General features: G+C 38.5%; 1 protein-coding gene across 2 annotated transcripts in view; it reads left to right on the top strand.

Moving 5' to 3' along the window:
• Positions 1–12,801, top strand: part of rbfox3a (RNA binding fox-1 homolog 3a) — an 86,181-nt gene extending 73,380 nt beyond the window's left edge. For both annotated transcript variants that reach the window (XM_040134843.1, XM_040134842.1), the window contains exons 8-11: positions 1,230–1,269; positions 1,481–1,545; positions 9,334–9,412; positions 12,757–12,801. In XM_040134843.1, coding sequence (XP_039990777.1) covers positions 1,230–1,269; positions 1,481–1,545; positions 9,334–9,412; positions 12,757–12,801 — 229 coding nt within the window. The remainder of the gene's footprint in view (positions 1–1,229; positions 1,270–1,480; positions 1,546–9,333; positions 9,413–12,756) is intronic.
• The last annotated feature ends 321 nt before the right edge of the window (positions 12,802–13,122 follow it).

Genomic DNA, 13,122 nt, shown 5'->3' with positions numbered 1-13,122 from the left:
GGCAATCAGTTTCATGGCCAAGTGTGGCCTGTTCCCACATTATTTCATGACACATTAAGCAGATAAAATGTCCGCATTTGCATTTGGTAGCTGTTCATGGGAACATATGCGGTCCAAAGAGTTGTTGATGCAAATGAGGGAGGCCATCATTAGGCTGAACAAGCAAAACAAATAAGATTAAAAACAAGATTAACTTGTACCAGAATGTTGGCAAGAGAAGAGTACGGAGAAAGAAAGGCTCATGATCCAAAGCAACCACATCATCTGTCAAACACGGTGGGGGCACTGTTATGGCATGGGCATGTATGGCCACCTATGGAACCGAGTCACGGGTGTTTATTGATGATGTGACTGCTGATAGAATTAGCAGGATGGATTCTGAAGTGTATAGGGCTACACTTTCTGCTCAGATTCAGCCAAATGTTGCAAAACTGATAGGATGGTGCTTCACAGTAGAGATGGATAATGACCCAAAATGTACTGTGAAAGCAACTCAAGAGTTCCTCAAAGCAAAGGAATATTATTTAATGGCTAAGTCAGTCACCTGAAGTCAACCCAGTTGAACATGCTTTTCACTTACTGAAGACAAAACTGAAGGCTGATTGACCCACAAACAAGCAGAAACTGAATGCTGCTGTAATAAAGGCCTGGCAAAGCATCTCAAGGGAGGAAATTCTGCATTTGGTGATGTCCAGGGGTTCCAGACTTCAGGCAGTTATTGACAGCAAACGATTTTCATCCAAGTATTAAAAATAATCCTTATATGTATAATAATGTTGGTTTGTCCAATTATTTGAGCATCTGAAAATGGAGGGTATATGCATAAAAATGGCAATTAACTCCAAGTAACTCCAAGCAATTATGACTGTATATGCTTATAAATGTGCTTGGGCGCATATGCTAGAATTTTTTGTGTGCATGTGTAGGGTGCTTTTATGTATACAGACCTGCACTTAAGTTTGTAAAGAATTGTGCGAGCGTCAGTTTTCCCTACTTATCCGCTGCTGTCTAAGTTTACATTCAAGGGACTATATCAGGGATCCTAGACACAAACTGAATTTCCTACATTTTAGGTGAAATTCAACCCCAAACAGAACAGACAGAACATCCATATCGTTGTCGTAACTCTTTAGTTAACAAATTCTTATCTGAAACACCATATCGCCCTTCATCTCATTTTACTTCAATGCTGAAAGGATTGTTTAATGTTTATTATCTTCTGTCAACAGTGTGGTCTACCAAGATGGCTTTTATGGGGCAGAAATATATGTGAGTCAAAATATATTTTCTTTATATAAATTTATATTTATTTTTTATGAAGTTATTCGCCATGATCAATCATCAAAATAATGTGGTACTGAGTTTCTTGAGAATTTGATCTAATGCTTTACTGAAAGTGTGTTGTATTTGCTGCTTAACTTTGGTGACAATATTGTGTGCCTAATCTGAGGTGATATTGAATTCCTCTGACTCTTTTCAGGGAGGGTATGCATCTTACAGATATGCCCAGCCAGCTGGTACTGCTACAGCTGCGTACAGTGACAGGTATGTTGACTTCCAGATCTGTGAAGGTGTCATTGTAAATAATCATGATTTTATTTGCATTCAACGTTTCTCAAAACATATTGTGTGTATCCCTTACCTGCCATAAAGCCTTACCAAAGATGTGCACATACTGTACATTTTGATGTATGGTGGCTCCGTTTAAAAGAAGGTCCTTCTCAACTCACTAAAAGATGTTAAAGCCTACATTGAATGTGATGACGTCAGTTGCGGGAGTTACCCGCAGAGCTTTATGATTTGATCTCTCTTACCATTCACATAGATGGCTCATGGAACAGGAGAAAGTGAACCTTTTCACAGTTGCAGGGATTAATAGCAGCAGCTTCATTTTTATATATAATTTGACCTAATGAAGGCAGGTAGACGATAAATAATAGACCCCAAAGGATTGAGCATTAAGGAAACTTAACACATCATGCTGGTTTGCTCGAATACACAGTCCAACCCAGTTTCCCAGTCAGTCTAGTCGTATTGTATAGTAAAAAAACAGAAAGATCCTAGGGTTTTCTGACCTATTTGATAGTGTTCAATTAGTATTCAACAGATTTTCTCGGGTCCTTATTTAATCTACGACCATTTTATACAACTTTGGTATATGGCCTCAACAAAAATGTATATTAGTAAAACTTTTACCAGTCGAAAACGTTATTCTAAACTGTTATTATTATTATTATTTTTTAAAGAAAACAAGTAGCACAGATACAGCAGGGGCAGGAAGTTCAGTCTGGCTCTATCTGATCTGAACACTGGTTAACAACTGGCTCAGTTTAATCTATAAATAAGTGTGATAAATCAGTGGCATTGGTGGCATATAGTCAGCATTTTCAACATTCACTAGATTATTTTCATAGTGACATTTTGGTGGAGACAGGAAAAGTACAGACAGTCAAAGAAGGTCTCAAGAAAATAAATTGATGCTGATAGAGTCTGTCTCACTGGAATGTTGAGTTTTTAACTTTCAAAGCTAATTAAGTGTGCTCAATTAATGTGTTACTATAATCACTATGTATTAGACTGTTAGTATACTCTGTTAGAAATCCAGAATGGACATATGACTGTGCAAAAAAAAAAAATAATAACAATAATTATCTTGGAAGGCAAAGTTATTGTACAGATCTATGAAAATGTATTTATTGCCGTTTATTACTCATCACTTTCTTGTAAATTGAATACTGTTGCCCCTGTTGAGATCCTGTAGGAATGATGACTATTTTTCCAGTTATCTGACTAGTCGGTAGTCAAGTCATTGACAAGTTTTGATCTGATCTTTTGAAGTTAACCTGCACTGGAGTGGGTTAGCCATGCAGCAAAGCTCACCATGGTGATCTACCCTGGTTAACAGAGCCAGCTGAGCCAGCTTTGTGATACCAGAAAATTTGAGTTAAGTCCACACATAAATACCTAGGCCCCTAATCTTTGTAATACAAGTTGCAGGAGTACATGTTTTCATATGGTATACAACCCAACAATCTCTGAAACTCACCGGGACTGATGATGACCAGAACTAAAAACGCATCCTGCCATCCTTCCATGGATGTGAAACAATATGGGTACACAGAACATAAGATAGCACAGGCAGGAGAGAGCAGGGTGGTCCACTCCATCTTTCAATTATCATTCCTCTTGGAGCTCCGTGTGGTCCTCTTACCTCTAATTCATGAACCTCTGGGGCCTTGTGACCTACCTTACCACCCTTACCTTTAGCCCTGCCCCTGCCCCTCCCCTGGGACCTGCTCTGCCCAGGACTGCTGCTCTTCTCCCAGAGCAACGGTCCTAAGCTCTCTCCGAGCCTGCAATCTGTTAGTGATTCCTCCAGATCAAAAGTGATTTGTGTTCCTAAAAAAACACATGTGCTTGCATGTGTTTGAGCATTGAGCGTACCCGTTATGACTGCCGTCTAAGTGTGTGTGTATGAAAGTGCCTCAGGAGCTAATCTTAGGGAGATTGAGCATGTCAGGCCTGATAAGAAACAACCACAGCAAGAGCCTGTAGACCTCCGATAATGTAAGATTTATCAGAAGCAAGGAGCAAGTGGCATATTCAGGAGAATTATGAACAGAGCAGAGCAGGTGAGGGGTCTTTCTCCAGAAGACTTATTTCATTTCCTTTGTTTTTCTCCTCTCTCACATTCCCTCTTTCTCACTCTTACTGTTATTCGTTCTCCCTCTGTGGCTGATTTGTAGTATATCCCTTTTCATTTTTTTATCTTTTATGCTGTATCTCCCTCATTCTATTTTTTTAAGCTCTCCTGATTTTAAAGGGAAGCCTGGGCAGTGAGGTGAAGTTGGGAGCAGATGGGGCAAAGGCTGGGGGCTGTGAAGGCATTTTATTCATTGTGGGATGAGAGAGGTCTTATACAGATTGAATGGGTTGGCAACTGAAAGAGTCTTCCTTTGTTCTGTCCCTCCAGAGTGCCCACACACATTAATATACACTTACCAAGCACTTCATCAGGAGCACCTGTACACCTGCTTGTTCATGCAATTATCCAATCAGCCAATCATGTGGCAGCAGTACATTGCATAAAATCATGCCTCAGTTAATGTTCACATATAAAATCAGATTGGGGAAAAATGTGATCTCAGTGACTTTGACTGTGGCATGATTGTTGGTGCCAGATAGCCAGTTCCGTGGACAGAAACAACTTGTTGATGAGAGAGGTTAGAGGAGAATGGAAAGTCTGGTTCCAGCTGAAAAAAACGCCTCAGTAACTCAGATACCGCTCTTTACAACTGTGGTGAGCAGAAAAGAACATCAGAATGCACAACACATATACCTTGAGGCGGATGGGCTACAACAGCAGAACACCACATTGGGTTTCACTCCTGTCAGAACAGAAATCTGAGGCTGCAGTCGGTACAGGCTCAACAAAATCTCAATGAATCTCGAGTTCTGCTGAGGCACACAAATGGTAGGATTTGGCATCAACAGCATGAATCCATGGACCCAACCTGCCTTATATCAACACTCCATACTAGTGGTGGTGGTGTGATGGTGTGGGGAATGTTTTCTTGGCACACTTTGGCCCCCTTACTACCCATCAACCATCCTTTGAATGCCACAGCCTATCTGAATATTGTTGTTGACTATATGCATCCCTTTATGGCTACAATTTACCCATCCTCTAACGGCTACTTCCAGCATGATAATCCACCATGTCACAAAACAAAAGTCGTCTCAAATTGGTTTGATGAACATGTCAGTGAGTTCGGTGTATTTCAGTGGCCTCCCCAGTCACCACATCTGAATCCAATAGAAAAGCTGTGGGATGTGGTAGAACAGGAGAGTGGCAGAATGAATGTGCAGCAAACAAATCTGCAGAAATGATGTGATGCAATCATGTCAACATGGACCAGAATCTCAAATGAATGTGTCCAACATCTTGTGCAGTCTATGCAACGAAGAACTGAGGCTGTTTTGAGAGCAAATGGAAGCCTTCCCCAGTGTCAGTATGGTGTTCCTACTAAAGTGCTTGGTGAGTGTATATGTACAGTAGGTGCAACCAGGATATTCAAATCAGTCTCACTGAAGATTACTCATAAATTTTGGAATTTTAATTGATAATTAAAATCAAAATAAATTGTGTTACAAAATTACTAGTTTATTCAATTCTACTTATTATATTTATATTACAACCAGATCTATTACAGCAATTAAATAACAATATAATGAATGCAATTTGATTACTTTGTTGGCTTTAGATAATATTACAGCCATAACGAAAGTCAAAATTGTTTATTAAAATTGTGTATTAAAATATAAAAATAATTTAAAATATTAACCAAACAGCGAGTACTATTTATACACAGGTAGTCACAAATGTAGAAATCCTTGCTAAATGCATGTGTATGTCAGTGTGGTTGTGTGTGTGTGTGTGTGTGTGTGTGTGTGTGTGTGTGTGTGTGTGTGTGTGTGTGTGTGTGTGTGTGTGTGTGTGTGTGTGTGTGTGAAAGAGAGAAAATCAGTGGGCACATACCTGCAGAAGGGAGAGCATGAGAGTGTTTGTCTGAGCATGAACATGACAAAGGTAGCAGCACAAGGCAGGAAATTTAAGTCTCTAAACATATCTCTCCATACTAACTGACTACCAATACTAAACTAATAGATTCCAAAGGTAAGGTGTGGATATAGACCTATCCAAGTTGAAATACAACTTTACAACAAACAAAACACACTAGTCAGTCAAACACCAGGCTAACACACAAAGTACATTCACAGTAGATTCCCACTAAGCATCCAGCATTAAAATGTAACGGTTTGGCAATTGTAGAGCTAACTTTGCCCAAATGTCAGCCTAATTTGATGATTGCACTTGCACACGACCAGATTTGTGTCTGTCCTTTACGCCAAATAGCATTGAGCAGATCCAGCTGTTGGCAGTAATATGCAGCTCCGTTTTTCCTGGCTCACCAGCTAGGTTGGGCCTTGCATCTCTGGTTGGCTCCAATGTGTTTGAAACAATGGAAGAATTCCAGAAAGTCGTCAATGTTTGGAAAGAAAAAGGAATCAGTTACCTTCTATTTCTCTTGAAATTGCTTGGCTTGCAGTGAAAATTAACTGGCTATAACAGGTAATTAGTAAATAAGTGGAGGGTTGTGTGAAACTGAGTCCATGTGGAGAAATGTGAAGAAATGTGAATATATTACATGTTCATATTCATCTAAGTGTTCATAGTACTATCAGCCCGAACTGAATGTCTTTGGGTTCTAAGCTATTGTTCAGAAAAAAAAATTAATCTAAAGATTTTACCTTGGGCTCTGGGAAAATGTGAAAAACATTTTTCACTGTTTCTTGGTATTTTTAGATTGAACTGTGAATCAATTAAAACTTTGAATCCTTAGCTGCCTTTATGTATAAGCTTATGTCATACTCACTGCATGTTGTCTTATGCATGCCATTTATTTTCACTAGTAGGCATGCCCTATATTGTCATCGTCCAGAATGTACTGTAATTTTTTGTCTATATATATTATATTATATATTTTTTGTCTATATATATATATATATATATATATATATATAGACTATACACATATATATGTATATATATATATGTGTGTGTGTATATGTGTGTCTGTGTATATATATATATATAGATATATATATAATGTGTGTGTGTGTGTGTGTGTGTGTGTGTGTGTGTGTGTGTGTGTGTGTGTAGTATAACATACAGTAGTATAGTAATACTGCACTATACTGCTGCCTGAGGTTTTACACCATATACCAAAGAGTTTACCTCACTGATTCCAGCAACCTCTGTTCTAGATTTGACTGAGACTAATCAAAAAATAATAGTGATTGATCATTGATGGAAAAAACCTCATATTCTTTCCTTCCTCCCACCATCTAAACCCCCACTACCTTTCCTTAGGTCTCTCTCTACAATACATAGTGTACCCATGCAGCCACTTATCTTTGCCCTCTGGACTTATTTTGGCTTCCCTTTACTTTAAGAGGACAATAAACAAACAAGACAGGAGGAAAGAAATATACTGTAAATAAAGCAGTCGGTAGCATCAGACAAAGAGGAATGGAGGGGTGGAATGAGAAAAGAGAGGGGCGTTGAGGGAGGGGATTAGTTCCAAGCCACTGCTGGTGAAAAGACTGGAAATTAGCCTCAGGAGACAGACAGAGGGAGATACAGGGGGAGATGGCAGATAGGGGAGACATTGAATAGGATAGGAAGAGAGAAGGAGGTTAAGAAGAAGATGGTGTACAAGTTGGGGAAGGTATGAGAAATGTCCAGAGAAATGTACTCTATGTACTTTATTTTACCTTCCTACTCTGTGTCCTCTGATTCAGCCTCTTCCTTCTAAATATCCTTTTGTTTAGAAACCTATATTTCCTTTTTTCCCTGTGCCTTCTGTCTATATTTCCAAACCCACACAAGGATTATCTTGTAATTCTTCTCCTTGTTCATAATCTTTTTTCCTTCTCTTCAACCATCTACTAGTCTTATCACTCTGCCCATTTCTTTTCTTATCTTTTTCTCTCTTTTTCCTCTCTGGCTCACATTACTTTTATTGCAATCCTTCCCCATCAACTGGAAGATAAAACACTTGTCCGTTTTTTCTCGTAAATTGAAACGGGTAAAACAAATCATTGCAATCACACACTCTCACCTTTACAACGTACATTTATAGGGGAAACATCGATTGCATTTTCATTCCATAGGTCTGTCCTTAGTGTGATTGAGAAGGGGAAATGATTATAGATCTCTCCTCCAGACCTCAGTTAAAATCGACGGCCCAATCCCTTATGTGTCTCATGCATACTCATTTTAGCACTCCCTATCCATTATTAGACCTATTCAATCAAAGCCAACGTGCACAAGGTTTATGTCTGGTGGTTGAAGTTGGGGAAGGGGAAAACAATTAACAGTATTTTCCAACTGATTAACCACAGTTGATTTGCACTGGTTCAAAGAATCCATATAGTTTTATGTTTGGAGAATGAGTCAAAATGTCATTCTGATTGTGAATCTGCCCCCTCAAATACAGAAACCTCCACAGCTGCAGAGTTATCCTAACTTGCCAGGAGTTCCAAGCAGGTGGTTAATACACGGTAATATACACAGCAGTTTATTAGGTACACCTAGCTAGAAACAATGTAGTCCGATGCAACAGTCCTGCAATAAATCCTCCTTCATGAAGGTTCCAATATTCAGTTTTTATTTAAATTGTTTTTGAGATGTCTTGATTTAACTTTATGATAATTCTAAAGGATGTATTTTGTGGTGCTGTTGAATTGTATTGCATTATACAGAGATATAACGTTCATTCATCAGCACCACAAACTGCAGCCTCCAGATTAAAGTTGAATCAGTACCTTTCTAAAACAGTTTAAACACAAATTGAACACTATAACCTGCATGAAGTTAGGACTCGTAGCAGGACTACTATATGAGACTGCATCAGTTTTAGCTAAGAGTACCTAATAAACTGCCACCCGAGTGTATGCTATATGCTATATACCTACACATGGGAAGGGGGAAAAACTGAATGTAGACTGAATTTAAAACAGAAATAAGTATGTTCAAATAAATAATGATAGCATTAAGACGAATTATATTTGGGATGCAATCACTACACCCAGAACTGTACCAAAAACTGTATTACCACGTACAATTCATTATGGATGCATGATCCTTGACACAAGGCTTGATCTAGTTTTATAACTTTTATGATTTCAGCCAATGTTAAGCTTCTGTAGTCCATATTCCATTTTAATAATATGTTTAATTAAATTACCACAAACTGACACACAGCAAACCTAAGCATAGGAAGACTGAATTGTTTCTGGGGCTCTGTGCAAAATATAATAATGTTTCAATGTGTAGTCTTCTCTTTGCTGCAGTGTGTACCTGAAGGGTACTCAAAGGTAAGTCAATAGGAGCGCACTGTTCAAATTTGCCCCTGGGTCCTCTAGCAAGTGGATCCAGCCCAGCCTTGACGGTGTAAACAATGGAGATTGGGCCGTGGGTACAAACCATTGTTTAATTGGAGATGTTGTCAAGGCACATTCACAGAGTTTCTAACTCATGTCCTAATCTGAGATAGGAATTATTTTAATCCTAGTTCCCCGTTATGCAGAGTTCCCCGGAAGGATATTGTCATGCTTGATAAATGCAAGTCCTGATCTTTGCAATATATCCATACATTGTGCTTAGTTACATTTGTCTGTTCTTGGAGAAGCTACAGTAGGTCTTGCCAAAGTTTTCCATTGTATTGTCATATTAAACACTGTTTCCACCTGTTTTCTCCTCTATAGTTATGGCAGAGTCTATGCAACAGCAGACCCATATCACCATACGATTGGTCCTGCAGCCACTTACAGTGTGGGTACTATGGTGAGTCTGTTTTCTGTTTCTTAGCTGCTGACCATCTGAATATAACACTAGACTGTATGAGATATGATGAACTGGGACTTGTGCAGCATCTTTACCCTGTTGACTTTGATAAAATACTGTATGACACTGCACCTGGACAGCACTTTAATAGAGACGCTTTTTACACGAGAAAAGGTCTGTTGAAATATTCATATGAATGACTAAACTAGTTGAACAATTCACACTAACTGAATAACTCACATCTAATCATTTGCTGACATGCCCTAGAAATAGTCTTGGAAGATCTTAAACAGACGAGTCTATGCTTACTTTTCGACTTGTTGTTCCTATGCGTTTTACCTCTGAGAGATCAATTTTGATGTTTAATGTGAATCTTTGCCACTTCAGTAAATTAAAACAGGACAATGCCTTATTCTCAAACTCCACATTCAAATTCATTGGCCTGAAGCTACTTGCTTGAAATCCAATTGGGACTGAGAACTCTTGCCCAAAGGAAACAGTCTCTTTTGCAAGGGGAGTCGAATGGTTAATGTTTGTTTTTAGCTAGCTTTGCAGCTAACATCAAAGATGAAATCAAAATCTTTCTAAAGAAATAAAAAGAGCACCCCAGAAGATGGGGGAGAAACAGAAAGTACATTTGTTTTCTTTCAAGGGTGTGGGTTGGGACTTCCACCAAAGATTAACGACCATCTAGTACATGCTTCCACGTGCCGTGGGAGATTAAAGTAGAAAGAGAAAAACAGACAACAAAAGAAGGAAAAGTAGGCGAAGGAGAGGGAAAATTAAAGTTTCTGGTAGCAAATTGGCTGCAGAACTGCTGCTTGGTGCAGCATCATGGACTCCAGACAGATGAGGGTTAATGCTGAGTGCTGACATGTCTGTGGTGATGAAAATCGAAAGCACTATCACCTCCCCATTTATCCCCCAAACACTCCCCTTCTCCTCCTAGTGCAGCTGCTAGCTAAAAGCCTTCATTAATGACGACCATTTTTTTCCTCTTAATTTACTTAATTAAAACTGTGGCCTATGTTTTCCTCTTTACTACTCTACACTTCCTTCTCTTTTTTCTACAAATTACACCTCACCTTTTCCTCATACTCCCATGTGTATTCCAAACCCCTTACTAGAAAATTTTATTCTTGATACTCAGTCAAACATCACTCTTAAACTTTATCATGCCCCACACACTAAACTGTAGCCTTAAACAAAACTCAATAAAGCCAAACTTGTCAGAGCTAGGTAATAATGATGAGACCGAAAAAAAGTAGAATTATTGGCTATGTAAGTGAGTTATTGTACCCACAATTTCTCTAGATGAGAAAAAATTTCAATGCTAATGAATCCATTCATCGTGCTTGTGTGGTTATTTGTGGACTTTGTGTTCCAAGTTCTATTTTTTACATAAAGAGAAAAGATTGGATAATTTTTGTTCAGGTCCTCTGAGTTTAGGTCAAACTCCTGCGTGGAGATATGGCTGTGGACAGGATGAGACATTCTGGACTAGGTGGGCCTAAAATTGTCAGACATCTGGATGCAGGCTTTGTGGGCAGGAATGGTTTACCGAGTAACAGATCCATGTTAGAAGGTTTATCAGACACCAACACAGCACAGCAGTCTGCAAAACTATGATGAATGATATTACAACCCTGAAAATTAATCACAGCAACAATTATATTATCCTCCATTTTGGTAATTGTCCCATGACAGACCTGCAATTATAATGTTCACATTTTTATTATTCGTAACCATGATCTTTAACTAACCTTAACTAAGTCTTGTAGTTACCTATCCAGACCAATAACCAAACCAACTGTAGTTTGTTTGACATAAATAAAATATATTCCTGACCTTAAAGGGGAACTCAACAGCTTTTACACATCAGTCTATTTATAGGTGAGGAGCACTACTACATATGTGAAAAAAAGATGTGCAATGTCTTCCGTGTCTCCGGAAAGAGCCTTGTGAAGTCTTATAAATGCCCTTAAGTGATGTCACTGGAGTCAGGATCGGCTGGGGTTAAAGACTACAAATTTGAACATGGAAAAAATCTGTAGACCGTGAGTGCAGGGTGGGGTGTGAAGCCAGTAAAGAAGTGAGCTTAACAGATGTCTGTAGCCTGCTCCTCATCTCTGCTTGAGACTAGCTGTTCGAGGCTACATTAGCTGCTAACAGCTTAACATACCCAAATCTCTGACAGAACTGTTGTCAGTTGAGTTGCATTGTGCGTACTGCGTAACATGGGCACAAGGTTTTGACAGGGAAGAAGAATGCATAGAATAAAAAGACAACATTTCTGGTTCTGCTGCTAGCTGCTTCAGCTATGCAAGAGGAAGACACTTAGAAACGGGAAATCATCTTGTTTTTGTCTGGGGAAAAAAGATAATTACCTAGCTTTTATTGCCTCTCTGGTTGGTTTACTGTATATACAGTAAAGGCCAAATTGGGATGGTTCAATTTATCTTAGCATTATGAGCAATAGTCTGTTGTTATTCTTTGGTTGTGGGTTCACTGGAGAGCTTGTTATATGGCAAATGTTTGGTGTGTTTAATGCCAACAAGCGCGTTTGGGGTAGCTGAGGTGTCATCCAAACATTATCACAGTGGCTGAAAGCTGAATCTATTGCAGAAATGCCTTGAAGTACTACTAATTTCAGTATTTTGGCCAAAAACCTAGTTTAAAAAAAAAGAAAAAAAAGAACTTTTTATCAAAATACTAAGTAACTGTTTCAGCTGAGTGTGGCTCTTTCTGGCATTTGAGAATCATTGTTCCATTGCTGAGATATTAAAGAAATGTATGTTTTGATTTTTATGCTTGAGTTTCCTTATCAAGACCCTAAAATAGCTATGATGGTTGTCTCTTACTCGTCCCATCTCGGCTGCTTACCGCCCCTTTTTTCCCCTCACTGATATTTCTACATGTGTCAGATAGCAGAGTTAGCTAGAACTGTTAGCGATTCAATGTGTTACTCATGGAGATATGAAATGAACTAGCAGATTAATGTGGAATATTTTAAACTTTTTTTAAAGGTGATCTATCAAAGAATGGGCTAAAGGGATTTATTCACTACTTTGTGAAATCCTGAGTATCAAAAAGAAAAACTATCTATCTTATAAAATCCATGCTCATGTACATACAGCAATCACACATACACAATCACATTCATTCACTTCACAAATGTCCTAACTTACTTGTGCACAAAATCACTCTCATTAAACAAGAGTCAAGTGGAAAAAGGGAGAAAGGTTTCTTTGGAGGAAAGAGAGAAGTTAATTTTAATATTCTTATTACAAACAAAGGTTCTATATTGAATACTGATTGGAGCTTTTTCATCTTTGATGTTGCAGGCTAGCCTTTACAGAGGAGGGTGCAGTCGCTTCACTCCCTACTAGAAAAGAGGGAGACACGCCCCCTTTCCTTCCCCGCAAAACAGACAAAAAAAAAAAAAAAAAAAACAGCAACAAATGAAATCACTAATAATAACCATCTTTACCCTCATGGAAAACTAAAAAATATGCTTCCAGGTGGCAAATGTGACCCTGAAATGCAAGGATCATTCTCAAGCTGCTTCCCTTTTTACAGAGTGTACACAATGTCATTTACTGATGTAATGTACTTATTTTGGAAAAGAACATTTTGTTACTCTGTGTTGACTTGAATGTATTTGCACTGAATTATGTGGTGGAAAAAGACAACAATAGTCAATGTGGTCA

Source organism: Xiphias gladius, chromosome 9 (assembly GCF_016859285.1).
Source record: "Xiphias gladius isolate SHS-SW01 ecotype Sanya breed wild chromosome 9, ASM1685928v1, whole genome shotgun sequence".
Classification (NCBI taxonomy): domain Eukaryota; kingdom Metazoa; phylum Chordata; class Actinopteri; order Istiophoriformes; family Xiphiidae; genus Xiphias; species Xiphias gladius.
The sequence above is the reverse complement of the archived record's forward strand: the minus strand, read 5'-3'. Positions and strand labels throughout refer to the sequence as shown.